Genomic DNA, 19,169 nt, shown 5'->3' with positions numbered 1-19,169 from the left:
AACCAGACTCAGGCGAGCCTGGCCAGGCGGGAAGACCGACACCGCGCGCGCAGCCCTCGGACAGGGACGGTGCCACCCAGCGTCCGCCTGCCCGCTGTCCTTGGTCCCGCCCCTTGGGCGCCCCGCACGGCCCACACCCCCCAGCCACGCGCCGCGGCGAAGACGGACGACCAGGGGAAGCACGAGGCTCCGCCGCACAACCGGCCCGAGGCTCGCGGTTCTTCTAAGGCGCCCACGGAATCGTCGCTAAGGCTACGTCCCAAGCCACAGAACAAAGAAGAATTTTTAAAATTGAGATCTGTGGGGCGCCTGGGTGGCTCAGTCCTTGGGCGTCTGCCTTCAGCTCAGGTCATGATCCCAGGGTCCTGGGATCGAGCCCCGCATCGCATCGGGCTCCCTGCTCCGTGGGAAGCCTGCTTCTCCCTCTCCCACTCCCCCTGCTTGTGTTCCCTCTCTAGCTGTGTGTCTCTCTCTCAAATAAATAAATAAAATCTTAAAAATAAATAAATAAATAAATAAAATTGAGATCTGTTTTGATCATAACGAATAGATATCTGGAACACCCCCCAAATACTTGAAAGTAAGTGTTAAATAAAATCTTTAAAGCGCGTAAAACCTTTGACAGAAATTCCATGTACACAGTGTCTCCGAACAGACAAGGGGTCACAGTTCGACACCTTCACGCGACGCACAAAGCCTCCGAGACTGTGAAATCCCAGATTACTCTGCCAAACGCATCTTTTCTCGTGTTGAAATCTGGATAAAAGCGACGTCGATCTGCAGCGTCCGCAAGCTGATTCGTTCCGTCACTCGTCCGTAGGAGCGATGTTACATCAGAGCACACACTCCTTCCCGTCATCCTTTATTGTGCAGACACGTCCGTTTTCCTGAATACAGGACAGGGCACATCCGTGTATCCAGAGCCCAGGGAGACGTTAGACGTTGTTCACGCCGAGTCGCGCAGCCGGCTCTCCCGGCTGACAAAGGAAACCAGGCCGTGTAGGAGGCCCTGGAGGGAGGGCGGACATTTAGGGGCAGACCCTGACTGCGCTGACAGTTGGGTTTAAATCCCAGCTTTTCCTCCAACTGTCCACATGACCTGGGATATATCGCTTAGAACCGTAGCAGCTTTCGATTTGTTCAAGTAAGGGAATCAGAAAGACAATCTTAATTGTTTAACATTATTTCAAAATTTCCAAGACTGTAAGCACCCCACTTCTCTTTTCTGACAAAATCTATTTGGTGACTCCGCCCTGTCTCTGGCCTCGAGAACCCGCTGCGGGGCTCTGCATCCCCGACAGGCGCGGCCACCCCGTGTGGGACGCCATGTTGTACCCACTGCGTTGTGTGTTACCTCCCTCACGACTAAGTGGGTCCCCTCCCCCCGCTCCCCCCCTCCCCCGTTGGCCGGCCCGCCCCCCACCTGCCCTGCAGCGCAGAGTCCTCCCCGCGCCCCCTAGCCAAGCAGACTCACCTCTGCAGTTGTATTTACTCGAATTAAGGAAATACACCCCAAAGAGAAAACTAACAATACAGTTCCCGTCCAAGCACCAAAAAGATCATCCTGAGCCCCTGAAGCCTCTGCGCCCCCCCACCCCCCCGCATCTCACCCCTGCTCCCAGGCTTAAAACTGAGCACAACCACCAGCAGGGGCGTCGAGCAAGACACAGAACAGAGCGAAAGCCGCAGGAGGAAGCGAAGGGGGCCGACAGCCAAGCCCGGGAGGGCTGGACAGACAGGAGGACACGGAGAGCTACCTCCCTGCCTTGGACCCTGAGCGGCTGTGACACAGACAGACAGACAGGATGACTTCTCGAGAGATCCCTCCAATCGTGGTCCGCCGCGCTGACAGATACATGCAAACGCTTCCATTTCCGATCCTCTCTAAACGGTGTCATCACAGGTCCTTGGGCCGAGAGGGCATCTTACCAGCTTGCCTGCTCTGCAGGTCCGTCCTGGGAGCCGTGGGGGGGGCGCCCCAAACTGCGCACGGACGCCCGCCTGGCGTGTTGTTGGCTGCAGCATCGCCGGCGTGTTGTTGGCTGGGGGGCAGGTGCAGCCGGTCTGCACGGGACAGTCAGACGGGGCACCGAGGGTGGAGGAGACAAGACAGACAGCAGGCCGGCGGGAAGGACGCAGAGCGGCGTGGCGGCGTCCAGCGGTGGCAGCACCTGCCCAGGAAGAGCCGGTGAGTCTGCGGACCGCCGCTCAGCCCACGGTCCCCCCCGCTCCGCTGGCACGTCGCCCTGCGGCCCTCACCACGGCCGTGCTCAGGGAGCGAGAAACTCACAGACGCCATCTGCTCCTCAGGATGCCCACAGAGGCGCCACGGCGCGAGCAGCGGGCGGCCTGGTGGCGGGGGGACCTGGGGAGGGCTGGCCCGCCGGGGCCGAGGGAGCCCCACCCGACACCCGCGGGGCTGGCTGTCCCCAGCCCAGGAAGCAGACGGCTGGCTGCACGCACTGCTGGGGCCGCCGGGCGGCAGGGGTGCGGCGGGGAGGTTGGCCGGGAGCTGCGGCGGCGGGGTGTGCGGGGTGTGCGGCCGGCGGCGCTCTGCCCGGGCCCCGTGGGCGGGTCCTGCGGCTCCTGCCTTGGCCTCTGTCCCGCGAGCGGAGCGGCCTGGGGGGCGGGAGAATTTCCTCCTGCAACCACGAGAAACCAAACCCAAACCGCACATTTCAGGACATGAGAGGCTGACCTGCAGACCCTGAGGGATCTCACTGCTCCCCGCACTGGGTCCCATCCCCCGTGTCCCCGACGGGGATGGGCGAACACCACGTGGTCCGTCCACACAGCCCAGTGTCCCTCCCTTGAAGGACGGGAGTCCTGACACCTGCCCGCGACGGCCGGCGTGAGGACCCGGTGGCGAAGGCAATCAGCGAGCGCAGGACAGACGCTGGGGATCCGCGGAGCCCTCAGACTCAGAGAGCGGGGCTGGGGGCCGGGCTGGTGGGGTGGGGGGCGGCGCTCCGTGGGGACAGGGCCCGCGCGGGGAGGCGGGCGGTGGGCAGGGTGCGCACCCGCGTGCGTGCCCCGGAGCCGGCGAGCCGCGCATGTAAAACGCGGGAAGGAAACCGCTGGCGTTACTGTTGTCACACGATCGCCGAGCAGGCACAGCCGTGGCGTCTGTTCCAGAAGTTCTCCAAGTAGCGGACTTAAAAGATTTTATTTTATCTTTGCAGCAACAACAGAGGGTAGTTTCTAGAACCCAGGGGTGCCAACCTCTGCCTGTCGCGGGTCGGGGGTCACGGGTCACCACCCCGGGAGGGGGCGTCCCCGGAGCGGCCCGGCGCGGAGGACACGACCGCCCCCTCGCCCGCGCCCCAGGCCCGCAGTGGACACGCGCCCGTCGCTCACCGCCGGGCCGGCCACGGGCGGGGACCAGGCCGGACCTGGGCCGTAGGGCCCAGTGCGCAGGCGCGGCGCGGGCCAATCACAGGCCCCGGGAGGAAGGGCGGGGCCTGCGCGGCTCACAGCCGGCGCCTGCGCACTCCGGCGGCGTCCGCGCCTCCGGCTTCCGGCTTCCCGCCTCCGGGCCGTGCCCGTGCCCCCGCCGGGTTCCCCCACCGGCACCGTCTGCCACACGGAGCACGCACGTCGTGAACGTGGGCGCGGGGCGGGCACGCGCAGGACACAGACGCCCAGTGAGAGGCGGCGGCGGCCGCGGTCAGAAAGTGCCCGGAGGCTCTTAAGCTGGGACCCGAAGCCCCGAAGCGTGGGTGCTGCTCCCTGAGCGGGGAGCTGGTCTCCGCTGCACACGGGTGGCCCCGTCCCGGGATGGGAGCCGCACGGCGCGTCCTCAGGACGTCCCCCCGCCCCCGTACTTCTCCCCCTCGGAGGGGCCCCGTCCGGCCCTCCTGGCTCCGCTCAGCGCTGCGGCTCGGTTCCTAGACGGTTCCTGCGTGTGCTCAGCAGGCTCCAGGCCAGCGAGCCGGCAGTTCTCCCTTCAGGATAAAGGGGAGTCAAGTGTTGACCGCGTTTTAAAACATGCCCACCCCCAGCGACCAGGTCGGCACGCGGTACGTGTTGCAGTAAATGCTCGCTGAACGGAGAGGAAACAGCGCCTGCAGCTGGGGAGAGGGGCACTGCCCTCTCGGAGGCCGGGGTCACGGCGTTAGGACAGTAGCCACGAGCCAGCGCACACTTGCTGCGTAGGCTGGTCCTCCGAGAAGAGCGCTTTGCGACGAGGGCTGAACAAACAGCAGTGAAAGTCGGGGGTGGAGGGATGAAGGCTGTCGGAGAGCAGAGGGTAGGCCAGGCACTAGGGAGTGGTGGCTTCGCGGAGGCTGGAACCTGCTCCCGTAAAGGGTCCCGAGCAGGGCCAGCACATGATGAGAACGCTATTGTTGGAGCCTTAATGCTTCATGTACTTGGCAAACTGCCTAAATAATTAAAAGGGCATGCCACACGGTACAAAGTAGACACCCCTTTATCCGTGAGCACCCCCCCCCCCGGCCGTCTCCCTCCCCAGAGGCAGACACACCCTTCCAGGATATTCTGCGCACAGCCAGGCATACGTGCAGCTCCACTCTGACAGCATCCCACACAGTCCTACACCTTCCTGCTTACTGAACCTTAGCGGGACCTTCCCATTCCAGACTATATAGCTCTGCCTGTTCTTAATAGCTACGCTCTAGGGGCATCTCAGTTGGTGAAGCGTCTGCCTTCAGCTCAAGTCATGGTCACTTGGCTTAAGTCATGGCAACGAGCCCCACATGGGGCTCCCTGTTCAGCGGGAAGCCTGCTTCTCCCTCTGCCCTTCCCCACTGCTCCTTCTCTCTCTGTCTCCCCCAAATGAATAAATAAAAAATCTTTTAAAAAAGTAGCTGCGCTCTATTTCACTGAATGTACGCACCCTAATTATCCATTAAGGTGAGACCTTTGGAAGATTATTTTAGGGTATGGACGATGCGGGCCAAGGACAGAGAAGGGAAGAACCACTGCCCGGACCTACGGCAGAAGTCCCCCTCTTCTCTCCCCAAACCACAGCCCCTAATCTGGAGCGTGGAAAGCACCCTGGCCGAGGCTGACACGAGACCTGAGCAGCAGAGACGAGGTTGCTTAACAGACCTGAGACCTCGAAAGCTGGCTGTAGGCAAGTGGCCTGCGCGAGCCCACTGGGCGTGTCCTACGTTACACGGAATCGTGCTGGAGGTGGCGGCAAATGGACCCCGGGGCTCAGAGGCGCGTCCCACTGCAGCCAGACAGCATCACTGCACTTAGCGACCCGCCCCACCTCGAATGCACACACACACATACAGCCTGGGGCCAGATGAGCTCACCCTCGGCCTCCTGGCCACATACAGTTGGCAAGGACGTGCTCATACAGTCATGGTGACAGAAGGGTTCGGAAAACACACGATCTTCTCCGTTGAGAATAATCACGATGAAATAATCTGCCAAGTGCAGAGGCTAAGAGCTTTGCAAATGTCACAGCCGCCTTGGGAGAAGGATACACAGGAGGAAGCCAGGGCCCCGTCACATGGGAGGCAGGTACCAGAGTGCAGAGCCACACACCCACGGAGCACCCCATCCTCTCCACACCAAGCACCCGGCAGGCACTTGGCGAAGGGTCGTAAGTGAGGTGCCCCATGACCCCCCAGCCAGGTCTGTGCACGCAGGTGATGCACGCTTGGCTCCGAGGTGGGCGGGGGGACATGAAATGGAGCCCGAGGCTACAGGCCCATGTGCTTCCTGGGCCCGCATTTCTGCAGTGGAAGATAAAAACCACGGGTTACTTGGGGTGCTTCTTAGCATTGTATGAAGTTGCGCATTTTTAATTAAAAGGTTGGTATTTTTTGTTATCAGCAACTTTTTTTTTTTTTAAGGTTTTATTTGAGAGTAAGCAAGCGAGGGAGTGAGCAGGGGATGAGCACAGGGAGAGGGAGAGAGAACCTCCACCAGGCTCCATGCTGAGTGCAGAGCCCAACGCGGGGCTGGATCCCAGGACCCTTAGATCATGGTATGAGCCGAAACCAAGAGTCGGATGTTCAACCGACTGAGCCACCTAGGCAACTTTTTTTTTTAACAAAAGGAGAAGTAATATAAAAGCAAAAGAGATGATAAATAAAAGTTACACGTGCAGGCCGCCTGCTTAGAGGGGTGCTGAGTAGAGCGCGTGCGAAGCTGCACCCGGCCGTCCACCAGACGGGGTGCCTGTGGGCGGCAGGTCACATGAGGACAGAGCGGCGGCGGCGTCCACACGTACCAGGTTTTCCTCCACACGTATGTTTGGAGCGCGAAGGCCGTCTCCCCAGCGAGAGAGCAGCTTTCCCTGAGAACCACCCAGCATGCTCCACTCCTTCCATGGCGTGGGGGCCCCTGCCTCCAACCCTGCGTGTTTTCCCTTTGTGTTTTCTTCACACCAAAGAAACACAACTAGTGTCTTACTTTAACTTGAATACCAGTTTTCTATAAGAGCGAAAACGAGAAAGCATAGAAAAAGGTCATTTTATTATACCTTTTGTTTGGCGGGATATCAGTGCCCTTTTTAAAACCCTACTATTCAAGTACAAATGGGTATGTTTACAAAGTATTTACAATCTCAGTCTTCTTCCTTTATATTTCAAACGCAACAGCTGCGTGGTTACACAGGGAATAGAAAGCGGTGAGGACCGCACACAGGCGAGCCTCGGGAGGCACCGCGCGGGAACAGGCGCAGGCCCGGCTTCCTGGGAAACAGCCTGGCCTTAGGGCCAGCGGCTGTCAGTGCAGAAGGACGGCTCGGACAGCATTCCGGCGGCGGGTGTGACTTCTGGGCATCGCGTGCTGTCCCGGCCAGAACGCCAGTCCTCGGGCGATGTGGGAGTCCGCGGACAGACCACCCCCACACTTGTACTGAGCTCAGAAACGTGGACAGTGTACCCCTGACAACAGAAGACCGAGAAAACCACGCACGGGGAGGAGGATGTTTCCTGGAGCAACTAGCGAAGCCGGCGAGGCCGCTGGTGCGTCTAAGTAGGACGAAAGGCAACCGTCTGCTCTGCGTTCTGCGTCAGGAGCCAGTGAAGGACGCGCCCTCGCCCACGAGGGACTCTCACTGGTGCACTAAGGAAGGCAGGAGCCCCCCGCCCCCCGCGCTCGCACCCCAGCTCAGTTCTGAGAGATGCTCTGCACTCTCCCGCCGTTCCGTCCGGGCAGCCCCGAGCAGGGTGCGCCACAGCAGGCCCGGCCGGGGCCTCTTCCTCCCCGAGCCACCTGCCGGCGCCCCAAGAAGGGCAAGGGGCAGACGAACGGGGCGCACAAATCCCAAGAAGCTGAAACACACTGTAGCTCGGCATGTCTGGGGTTAAGAGAGCCGGAGCGCCCTGCACGCTGTGTCCTCTCCCAGTAGCTCCGGCCACGCCAGAACCAGCCAGTGTGGGTGCGAGAACACAAACCACAGGATGGCTTCCCCGTAATTCAAGTGAACTAAAACGTTCAGTCCCTTCCACGTTTTCAACACTTGATTTTTACTTTTCTCCAAATTTCTCACCCAGAGCTCAATAATGGGCTGCCTAGCTGCTTCAGTAAATGCCGCCACGTTCCTGTCCACACAAATCGATGGGAAACCAAAACTACGGTCCACGTTCCTTCGTGTCACTTCAAGTGGTACATGGGGAAGGACGGAGAAAATGAAGAGTGAAAATCTCTCAGAATGCCCACACAGACCCGACACGACCTGATTTTCTGGGCCCAGTAACAGAAGAGAGCCACGGAGCCAGAGCAGAGGGGTCAGCCGGCACGCGCGCTGGCCTGGGCGAAAGCGTCCAGGAAAACAGACATGGTTCGGCCAATCAAGCCCACCGCAAACACTTCTATTAGCTTGCCGTAGTAAAAAAATAAAACAGAAGCAAACACGTGGCCTCCTCTTTGTCCCTCAACTGCACCCCCAAATACTGCACAGAAGGTTCTCTGCTTTACCCGGAACCACAAGGGAGTGCATCTGCTCCCGTGCAAGACCGCGGCATCGCAAGCAACAGAAGTCTGGCGTAAAGTTACCAGCCCATGATGAAGGGCTCACGACGCCCGTTTCTGTAGGTGACACCTGCACTCGGTCCGCGGAGCTTCTCTACCGTCAGCAGATCCTGCCTGGGCCGGGCAGGAGCGCGAGGGGGTGGGGACAGGCATCCCCCCACCCCCTCGCACAGCGGTGACCTCTGCTGCGTAAGGACACCCGCACAGCAGTCTGGGCCTGCTTCGGTGTGCTGCGTTCAAACACGAGCTTCGTCTGCAAGCTGGGGGAGTATCCTGGATGTGCTAGGTGGACACCCGCACACGGCGGGGAGGGCCCGGGGGCAGCCCCACTGGCTGCTCTTTGGAATGAAAACTCAATCGGGGATGGTAACCCTTCACCACGGCCGGGAGCAGGTCATGAATGTGCCTGGAAATCCGCTTAGGAGGGAAAGAAGAAACCACGCTGGCTTCCTCGGACCTGAGCTGCTCTCCCTCAGCCGGCCTCTCTCCTCTCCAAGGACCAGAACGAGTGTTCAGTTAGGGATACGGAACCGAGCAGAGGGGACACCGTCCAAGACCACGTTGTCGCTTCAGGAAGTCTGCTTTATGACTCGCTGCACGCTCCGCGTGGCCACGTGCAGAACACTGCACACAGAGTCCGCACGGCTTTCCAGAGCCCGCACCACCGCTCTGCAGGAGTCGGAAGGCCGACGCCGCCACCAGCACTTCCTCCCCGGTCACCGGATACGGAAACGGGGGCGCGTAATGCGGCTCGCCTCCCCCGCGGTGTTGGAGGCAGGGTGATAAAATGAGGACACGCCACTTTGTTTCCACTGTAACCTCCCGGGGCCTCAACCGACACCGCCACGGTCCCACAGTGAGCTGTGCCCGCTCCTGGCCAGGTGGGGGGGCACGGTGGCCCTGAGGCCGCCCCGCCACTGCTCCTAGGGGCACGGAGGCTTGGTGGGCGTCTTCAGCCGGACGGCAGGGACTCTCATCTGGAGCTTGGGCTGCTGGCTGGGGCTGTCGGAGCTGGCCGGCACCGGGGCGGCGCTGGGCATGCCGGGGCTCTGCAGCTGGCTCGCTGCGCTCGGCACCACCGGCTGCGGCAGGAGCTTCTGCTGCACCACCTGCGCCGTCGCCGTCACCGTGGGGATCATCTGCACCTGCTGCCCGGCCGCCGTCGCCTGGGTCAGGGTCACAGTCTGTGGGGAAGCCTGGGCCAGAACGGTTAGAAAACACACACGGCCTAGAAAACACAGACCTAGTGACACGGCCGATCAGACGTTCCTGGGGATGGGGAGGGGGGTTTTAGGAACCTCGTCAGCACAGACGCTTCTGTGACGTGTGAGAACGACGTGCCGCATCACAGTATGACCTCTGGTTTCCGACCCCACAGAAGAAGGAAAGAGCCCCTGAACGGAATCACTGTTGCTTTTGGGAAAAGGCTGACAGCTGGGGCCTGGTGGCGGCATTCAGCTTTTAGGGCTATTTGGTTCCTTGACATCTGCACGCCACGTGATTCTGAACAAAACAGTGTTTTGTTAAAGCACTGCTTTCCACGGCCACGGTTTGCAGCAGTAAATACAAAGGCAGGAGCCTGCCGGTTCAGTGACAATGGTCACTGCTGTCCCCAGTAGTACTGACACTCCCAGGACCAAGGTCGCTGCGGGCAGACCGTGTTTTCTGTTTCCCTAAAACTAAGGTATGGGGGCTTAGGCTTGGAGGACGCATCTGAAACTGCCAGCTGAAGGAATGATCCCACAGGTGGATGGGCTCCTTTCGTACATGTGACACTGAGTTTGAACTGTGTTCAGTTTGTGTCCTGCTAGCCTAAGGATTAAGTGTTGTCCCCAGAATTAATCTTTTCTGAATTATCAACATCAAAAGTGATTCTCTGATAGTTGATATTCTACTTTCTCAGAGTGAAAACCAAGAACTCCCCTAACAGGAAACGTGAAGGTTACTGCAAAGTCCGTGTGGGACTCCCCGGAGGGCTGTGTGTCTGCAGGTCCTACCTGCTGGGACGCAGAGGCGACCTGCTGGATGCTGGGCACGGGCGTCTGCTGTTGGACAACTTGAGGGAGTTTGGCAACCTTTGACAAAACAAAACAAAACAAAACAAGCCAAATGTAGAATTCAAACGAATGTGTGCACAAGAAGATTCTTCCCCCTCTGTTTCCTTCTCAGTTCTTAATGCAAAAGCAAAAACAGATCGGGGGCCAGATGCCACCCAAGAGCGACTCTCCGTTTGCTGGCCGGGAGCCACTCATCCCTCCTGCAGAGTAACGCCCGCCTTCCTTGTCTGCAGGCAGCTGGGACTAGCAAGTTACCTGCCCTCACCCTTCAGTCATGGTTTTCCTTTTACCAACAACCGTTCCAAGTTTATGTAAGAGAACTAAACTGAAGACAGAGTGCTCACGAGAGTCCCTTCTTCAAGTCTGGGCGCTGCTCCGGGAGGGATGAGATGAGATGCCCAACATTTTAAAGTAGTTTTCATATCATCTTGCTATATTTTCCTCAATTGCGACTGAGATCTTTCTTCCTGATGAAACTCTCCGCCCTGCCTGCCTTCTGCAAACACGTCATCCCGTGTGTATGTGTCTGCCTCTGTGCAGGAAGACAATTCGGGCCACTCGCGTCTACCCTGTCGGGGTGTCGGTTCTGCAGGAGAACAGGCTCCTGAGGAGGCAGCTGCTGGGGGCCGGGACACCCCCGCCTGGGTGTCTAACTGGTAGAACAGGGATGAAAGGAAGTGTGTCCAAGATAATTCTAGAGGAAAGGTGAAAGGACATGACGTCCTTGTCAATGACCGATTCCAAGTCAGTGTGAGTTCTCACTGTAAAACCTGAGATCACCGGAAAGCGCCTACTAGTTCACTGTAACTGAAGTCAAAGTTGTAAACAGGACCTGCTAAGACAAAGAGCCCCTGCCTGAGTGCTCTCAGCCCTGGCGGGAAAGCAGGACTCGCTGAGCCGCCGCGCCCCACCTGCACACCGCGGCCCGCAGCACCGCCGCCTGGGGAGAAATCCCCGTGTCCCAAGGCTAAGCAGAGGGGGGAACCCAGAGCAAGGAGCCGAGGCGTGGTAGCACCTTTCACCCCAAGCGCGCGAGACGCTCAGGGTCACGCAGGGTGCAGCAGACGAGAGACCAAGTTCAAGCCCACTGTCAGCGAGGAGCCAGAGCAGGGCCGCCCGCCGGCCCCGCAGCTGTGTCCATCAGCCGGAGGGTCTGGCCCAAGAGAGGCCTCAGTCAGGGAGGACAGCACCACTGCCCTCGAGCTGGAGAAGTTCGGGTGCACACAGGTGCGGGCCGAGGCGCCCGAGAGGTCACGCAGCTTTGGGGACCTGTCCAGAGGCAGCCAGGACTGAGAGTCTGCAACGGGGCTAGCCATCCAGCTGCAGCTGTGAACCTGGGGTCGTCGGCCCAGAGACAGACAGAGGCCTCGACCCTGGGGGAGACAAAAACCACCATAAAAAAGAACAGAATCTTCCAGCAAACTAGGTGAAGGGAATTTTCTTACTCTACTGAAGGATGACTTCAAAAATCAGACCTTGCAAAACGATCACATTAACAGCGATACAGCTGAGCTTCCGTATGTACCACCCGCCAGGGAGGCTGTGGGCCGCGCCAGCACGGCAGAGCAGGAAGGAACGGGCAGGGGAAGAGGAAGACGGTGGCCGCCACTCGGCGCAGGCCACCTGCCTGGGGACAAAGGAAGCGCCAGAGGCCACAGACGAACTGTCCAAGGAACAGGGCTCGATCAAGGCAGCCCGGATTCAAGAGAAAGGCACAGACAGAAAACAGAAACTGAGAAACACATGATTACAGAAACATCAGAAAACACTAATTACTTAGGAACAAATCCAATCCAAGCGATAAGACCTTCCTGGAAAAAGTTCAGAAAACCTAGTTAAAGGGCACTGAAGGGGCCAGGCAGCAGAAGACGCATCGTGTGGGTGAGTCTAGTCAAGACGGCAAAGACATCGCTTCCCCCCAGAGTCCTCTAGAGCGAATGCAGCTCTGCACCCCGCTGCAAGCACGCATGCGGCCCCGGCGACGTGCACGAACGTAATCCTGTGAGAGTCCCAACAGTTCTGCTCATGCTATGTGAACTTAACACGCTGACTTGAAACCAACAGGGAAGTGAGGAGAGCCATAGACAGCAGGATATTCCTGACAGGAGGGAGGGTCTGTCCCCAGGAGCCGAGGCTCACTGCGTGGCCAGAGGGACGGACAGAGGCCACGACCACGCATGATTTACGCCAGCGTCGCACTATGGATCAGAAGGAAACTGCTGCTGAAAGCAACAGGGTCTTTTAATGGGAAAATTAAACTGAATTCCCAGTTTTATACTGTCTGGAAAAGCCCATTCCAGGAAGGTCAGAAACCTGAGTGTAAAACAAAAAATACAAGGTTTTCAGAAGATGATACGGGAAAATAACATCATGATCTCTGGGAAGAATCTCTTAAGACACACAATGTTCAGAAAGAAAAAGACTGATAAATTCCAATGTGTTAGAGGGGCGCCTGGGTGGCTCAGTCGTTAAGCGTCTGCCTTCGGCTCAGGTCATGATCCCAGGGTCCTGGGATCGAGCCCTGCGTTGGGCTCCCTGCTCAGCGGGGAGTCTGCTTCTCCTCCCTCTCCCGCTCCACCTGCTTGTGCTCTCTCTCCCACTGTATCTCGCTCTGTCAAATAAATAAATAAAATCTTTAAAAAAAAAAAAATTCCAACGCATTAGAACTAAGAACTTCTGTTCCCGCAAAGACACCGTACAGTTAAGTGCGAAGATGAGCCACAAACGGGATGGAGACCTGACGGCTCACAGCAGAAAGGGAACAGTGGCGGGTCGACACGTAGCCAGCACTCGGCAGAAGGGGGGCCCTGACTGCTAACAGAGTCACCAATGGCAGAGACGCAGGAGCAGGGCGAGGCTGAGCGGAGGCTTGCGGGGCTGGGACTGCTGCAGAAGCCTGACAGGTGTGCACACACCCACAGTGCAGCTCCCCGACCCCACGCAGCCACGTGCGGCTCCCACACACAGAAGCTGTCACACTGCTGCTGCGCTCGGTCCTCCGCTGCTCCCTCCACCCTCCGTAAGCAGCCCCAGGTCAGGAGCAGCCCCCTCGGCCGTCGGCAGCGAGCAATGGAGAGTGATGACTCCCTGACTCTGGGAGGAACCCCCTGACACGTGAAGAACCACCCCCAGAGCGTGACCTCGGCATGGCCCCCAAGCCACACACCCCCGACCCCAGAGGCGGCAAAGCCAGCGAGGAGTGTCAGGGGGCCAGCCGCCTCTGAGGAGCAGAGGAGGGCCCCCAACGCTCCGTAACGGGGTGCTGGTTTCCTCATTCTCTGGACCCTCTACGTTGACCACTCACTTTCCTGGGCACCTGTTGTCCTGCGAGCCACCTTGTGCTCACTCATGCTCACCTGGATCTGGGTCTGCACCTGCTGGGTCCCAGCCAGTTTCTGGGCCTGGGAGATGGGTGTGGTAAGGAACTGGGTTTTAAGGGCTGGCGGGGCAGCATAGGTGACCTTCTGCGGTTGGCCCTGAGCAGCCATCTGCTGGGCGGTGATCTGAAGGAAGAGAGACCGCCCCACGTTAGAGCCAGGCGAGGCTGCGTCCTCTCCTCAGAACGTCAGGGCCTCCCCGTGGGCCCCTGCTGCCCCAACAGCCACAGCACGACCGCCCCACGCCCCCAGCACTGCCTGCCTTCCGCCCAGTCCTGCAGCTGCCCGGCCGGCGTGCCCGGCCTCCTCCGTCCAGAAGTGCCCTCAGAGACCGGGCCAAGGTTTGTCTTTATACTCTCTGTGTGCTCATCACTTGAGTAAACTTGACCACGACAAAAAACACATGCACATACGCTTTCCTAAATCTAATTTGAAGGTTTGGGAACATACTCTAAAATATTTAGCACGGGGGCACCTGGGTGGCTCAGTCGTTAAGAGTCTGCCTTCGGCTCAGGTCATGGTCCCAGGGTCCTGGGATCGAGTCCCTCATCGGGCTCCCTGCTCGGCAGGAAGCCTGCTTCTCCCTCTGTCCCTCCCCCTGCTTGTGTTCCCTCTCTCACTACCTCTGTCAAATAAGTTCTTAAAAAAATAATAAAAAAATAAAATATTTAGCACAAGGAATCACAAACCTACATGCACAATCTTTGCCTGATTAATCTTTAAGTTTTCTCTGCCAGAACGTGAATCCTGCTCAGAAGACCGTGCACACACACAGCCTGTGGTTTACAAACCACGACTACACACAAACATTTCTGCAACGTCTCAGAACTTTTCTTTCAAGTCACGTGAACATCAACCAAGACTACAGCCACCTCTCGCTCAGTGGCCAGCCAAGCCTACTCGGTTACCCAGGCCCAACTGCCGGTGCCCTGGTCCTCCCCTCTTCAGTGTCTCCAGCGGGGCCCACGCCCGAGCAGCCAGGCCCAGGGATGGCCGGAGCGGACTGGGGAGGTGACTGAGCGGCGCCCCTCCCGGAACCGTCCAGCAGCGGGCAGCAGGCAGCGCCCGGAGGCGGGTGTTCTCTCTCCCGTCAGAGCAGACAACCTCGCTTCCAGGCCCCGCTCTCCCCGGACGGCAGGAGGAGGCTGTCGAAGGGCACGCACCCGGCACGGTGGGCTGCTGCCGGGGCAGCTCTTCCCTGGGGCCCCTCTCACGCCGCTCCACCGACAGCCCGGTGCCCCCGGGAGATGCCCAGCCGGTGTGGCCCCTTCCTGCTGCCATGCCCCCCTAGCTTGTCACCTCGCCCACGGCTGCCGAGGACCGCTCGACTTCCGACTCTGCTCTGCTGTCCCCACAGACCACAGTGGCACCTGGACGGGCAGCATCTCAGCCCCGACCAGATCGGAGCTGGGCTCCTGCCGGTGGGAGCAGCGATGCTCCGGGAAGAGCTGCCCAGCGGAGGACCAGGACTCTGCAGGGCCCTGCACCCAGTGATCAGCTCTGCGACTCCAGGCAAGTCGCTTCCTTTCTCTGAGCCTCAGTTTCCTCAAAGTAACGTGCGGCCCTGCTCCGAACGCTGGCTCCAGCTGCCCCGCCCTCGGCCCGCGTATGCTAGCCCCAGCTCAGAAAGCAGCAGGGACAATGGCCAGGGCAAGCAGCAACACATCACCATCCGCACCCTGGGCTGCACGCTACCAGGAAGCACGTGGAGCAGGTCGGGGCGGTGCCTGCATGGGGCACGGCTTCCACACGCCGGCCTCCGGACGGCTCAGCCCGGGCACCCGCATCAGCTCAGAGCCGACTCTCAAACGTCTGAGTCCGTGAGACGCCGACAGGACTCCTTCGCATCGGGCCCCCCCCGCAAGCACACACAGGGGCAAGGACGCGGTCCCCGCCTGGCTCCTGGCCAGGTCCCAGCCCCTCCGCACACGAGGAGCCCAGGCAGTCACGCACGGTGAGCCATACCTGCACCCTGGGCCCCTCCGACCCCTTCCCAGCCATGCGATTCCATGGCCGGCTTCACGGTGCCCCACGGGCTCCCCTCATCACCTTCTCCCCGCAGGGCCTCATCGCAGCTCCCACCCCGAGACCTCTGAGCACAGGGCCTTCTGTGTGCGTGGCTGCCGGGCACGCGGGGCACTCCTGCTGTCCGTGCAATCCGTGCCCAGCGTCAAGACAGGACGACAGGAGAGCCCCCCGCAGGAACCCAGTACCTTCTGCTGGACGGCCGCTGGGCCCGGGGCGGCCTGTGGCTGGATGGCCTTCTGCTGCTGCACGGCTTGCTGCTTGAGCTTCAGCAGCTGCTGGACGTGCACGGGCTGGGCCACGACGGTCTGTCCTGGGAACAGCCACCGAGGCCTCAGTCACAGTGCTCAGTGGGCACAAGGGTCTCACAACCTCCCTGAAGCTCCCTCCGACTCCCCGAGCCACCGAGTTGTCCCCACTGACCGCTTTCCGTACAGGACACCCCACGCTGAACTAGGCCGACACAGAACAGCCGCCCCGCAGCTATACTTAAAATGTTTGTGGGCCCGCAACGACACCCACATAAGGGTGCAAAGTTCCGAACAGTAACAGGTTAGGTCAAGGGCTGAAACTCGTACGTGGGCGCCTCTGAGAGGCACGCTGGCCAGACGGTGCCCTGACACACTCGAAATGGGTGTGTGCACAGAAGCCGGCAGGAGACCCGTCAGCCCCGCTCGAGGCCCTCGGCGGGACAAGGCTGGAGGGGAGGCGCTGCCCGTGAGGTACCTGCGGCTTTCTGCGGCTGCCCGATGGCCACGCTGATCCCGGCGACATTCATGGGCAGGGTCGTCACACCTGGCGAGGAGACCACGGCCGCGGGCACGGACACGACGGGAGGCTTCGCCAGCGCCACCTGCGCGGGCTGGGGCGCCTGAGGCTGCATCTGCCCTTGCGCCTGCAGCTGCGAAGGGGGAACCCGGGTCTAAACAGTGAAAATAACGGGAGAGTCCAGAGATATTCGGGATACATTCGTCTTCGCAAACATTTCCCCACAAGAGGTCAAGCGGTGAGAAATTTACAGATCCACAAAGGTGACAAATGGCTGTCAGCTGAAGGGACACATTTCACTGAGGGCCGCAGCTCTATGCTTCCTACCCCATCACCGACCGACGCAGGGAAGGGGGGTTCAGCAGGACCCACAGTGCTCGCTCACTGTGACGTTCAGGCCCTGCCACGTGGCCCTGGTCTCTGCCGCTCCTCCTTCCGGCTCCTGAACTCGGGGGAGCCCCATCCTGCCCCGACTCCTGTAGACCCTCGTCTCCCACTCCTGCGGCTACGACTGAAGGTCGCCCCACCACCCCACCCTCTCCCGGAGAGCGCGCCTGCGGACAGGCCTCCTGCTACTCAGTCTCCACGCTGCCACCAAGCGCTCGTTTCCTGAAGTTACATCTTCAGAAAGGACCACAGATCCGTCTTACCTGTACAAGCACTCAGACTACCTGAGAAAACATAAAGAAGTAAAAAGCACCCCTGGCCCTAAAACTGCCCACATCTGAACGTGAAAGCCAGTATTCGGCCCGTCAGACGCCGTTCTTACCTGCGTGGCTTGCTGCGGAATGTGCAAAATGGGCCAGCTTACAAATACCTCGTAGTCTGTCTCTCTGCCTCTTACGGCAAATCCTTTCCGAAGTCGCGTGCTACCCCAGCGTGGGGACGCTCGCCGCTGTCAGAAAACTCCCCAGTTAATGGGGACCTGTCTCCTCTAACACGACTCAAACAGCAAGACTGCGCGTCCGGCACGCTGTGCTCACTCCACTACCACTTTCCGCGAGAACAGAAACAGGGCCACTAGTTAAAACGGTGAGCACACTCCGTAGCTCGGGGACGAGAAGCCCTCCCAGAGCGGACGCCGACCCATCTGGCCAGTCCTGGCCGGCACGCGGGGTCACTGCCCTTCTCCTCTGGATTTGCACTTCTTGTGAACACAGGCGAGACCACGTGTGCTCTCCCAGTTTTAGTCCACGTCTACCCCACTTCTCGCAGACGTAAGGTCAGGGCGAGGCACGCGGGAAGTGGGGCCTGAGCGCCGTGTGAGTTGTGGGTGACGAGCTATCGGACTTGGGTAAGTTACTTCCTGAAGCTGAGGGCCTCAGTTTCTCACCTGCACAGAGGAGTTCACGTTAAAACACCCACCCTGGCCTCGGCAGCGGTCTGTGGGCACTGACCACGTGAGAGGTACAGAGCCGAGGGTGGTGCCTGGCCCAGGATGGGTGCTCCCCCAGCAGGGCAGTGTCCGTCCCACAGGACATTCGACGGATGTTTGTTGAATTTAACTGACCTTCCCAGACACTATTTTCACCGTGACATTCTGCTCCTCTTCAGAAACCTCCAGAGTCTGTGCCGACAAAGCCCAGGGACACCAGAGCCCGGTGTTCCGGCCTCGCCCACCTCCCCACACGGGTCTCATTCCCCCGTAACCTCGGCTCCAACCACATGGGCCTCGTCCCCAACAGAAACCTCGCCCTCCCTGCGTAGCCCAGCGTGCCCCCCGCCTCCTCCAGCCGCCCAGCCTGCCGTGAGCTCTGTGATGCTCAGGTCCTGGGAAGCAGGACTCAAGTGCCTCCACGGGCCGTATTTCATCCTCTCCGAGGACAACTTAAGCTCTTGGGGGAAGCGCACGTCTTCTACTTTACTTGTAGGTCCTGCACACCTGACGTGGTCCTCAGCAAGCAGTAACAGTGCAATTAAATGTTACAAGACAAAGCTTTGGAAAAACAAACGTATCAACTGGAACTTACGAGCCGGGCCACCTGGAGGTTGGCCACGGTGGTGCCCGTGAGCAGGGCTCCGGGCCGCGGGGCCGTGACCGTGGCCAGCTGGGGGCTCTGCTGCGGCGCGGGTGGCGGGGCCTGCACTTGCACTTGTGTAGCGGGCTGTGGGGGCCCTGGCGGGGCCTGCGGTGGGGGGGCCTGCTGGGGCAGCTGCAGTTTCTGCTTCTGCATTTTGATCAGATGTTCCTAAAACCCAGATAAAGTAGCTTTTCATCAATATTAACTGCATTCCATTTGTTACAAAGCTCGGTTTTACGTTACTGTTGCACTATCCATTACACACCAAGGCAGACAGCGGCTAACACACAATATGCAAACCATCCTCCGGGCGCTGACGTTTTTTAAATGTCCCTTTGTTAACAACTCGCGTATCATTGATGATAACCAGAAACGGTGATTCTGACAGAGGAGTAAATTCATAGCAAAATCTCTCGGTTTTTCTCACTCGCAAACACGTCAACTTAAACCTGTAGTACTGTAAAATTTTTATAAAGTCTTAAAATCATGGTCCTTCTTGAATTTTTAAACTTACAAGATGTGTATCACCTCTCAACTTTTTATCCCAATTGTTTGCAAATGAATAAATTGATAAATAAATCCCAAGTCTTTAAAAGAAGTGAAAACATCAAGATGTCAAAACAGCCCCAAAAATATTTTAAGAAATCAATTTTCTTTTCAGAAAAGTTCTAGTGTGTAGTTCGTAACTATCTGAAAATGACAACGACTCTGAAATGGACTCAGGACGGGGCAGAGTGGAGAATCCAGACACAGGCAAACGAGCAGGTAAGCGGGGCTCTGGCAGCCGAAGGAGGGAGTGCAGGGGTACAGGATGGCCCTCGTGTCCTGGGGAGAAGCAGGAAGGCGAGAAGGAAAGGCCGCGGGGGGCGGAGGGGCAGGCGTGGGGGTGCTGGGCCCAGCAACTTTCTGATTTAGCCCCACCCCCAGCCTCCCGCGGTGGCGGGCACGTTCTAGATCTGGGCCGT

The 19,169-nt window shown here is 59.2% G+C and overlaps 1 protein-coding gene across 17 annotated transcripts in view; it reads right to left on the bottom strand.

The window, feature by feature from the left end:
- Positions 1-6,433: 6,433 nt before the first annotated feature.
- Positions 6,434-19,169, bottom strand: part of EP400 (E1A binding protein p400) — a 96,813-nt gene continuing 84,077 nt past the window's right edge. For 15 of the 17 annotated variants that reach the window (XM_036108755.2, XM_036108754.2, XM_036108759.2 and 12 more), the window contains 6 exons: positions 18,154-18,372; positions 16,142-16,337; positions 15,604-15,728; positions 13,370-13,516; positions 9,954-10,031; positions 6,434-9,152 (listed from right to left, as the gene is read on the bottom strand). In XM_036108755.2, the coding sequence (XP_035964648.2) occupies positions 8,880-9,152; positions 9,954-10,031; positions 13,370-13,516; positions 15,604-15,728; positions 16,142-16,337; positions 18,154-18,372 (1,038 nt within the window). In that variant the 3' untranslated portion in view covers positions 6,434-8,879. The remainder of the gene's footprint in view (positions 9,153-9,953; positions 10,032-13,369; positions 13,517-15,603; positions 15,729-16,141; positions 16,338-18,153; positions 18,373-19,169) is intronic. The other 2 variants (XM_078061153.1, XM_036108765.2) reach the window with 2 other exon arrangements.

The sequence above is a fragment of the Halichoerus grypus genome, chromosome 13, assembly GCF_964656455.1.
Source record: "Halichoerus grypus chromosome 13, mHalGry1.hap1.1, whole genome shotgun sequence".
Classification (NCBI taxonomy): domain Eukaryota; kingdom Metazoa; phylum Chordata; class Mammalia; order Carnivora; family Phocidae; genus Halichoerus; species Halichoerus grypus.
This window is presented reverse-complemented; position numbering and strand designations above follow the sequence as displayed.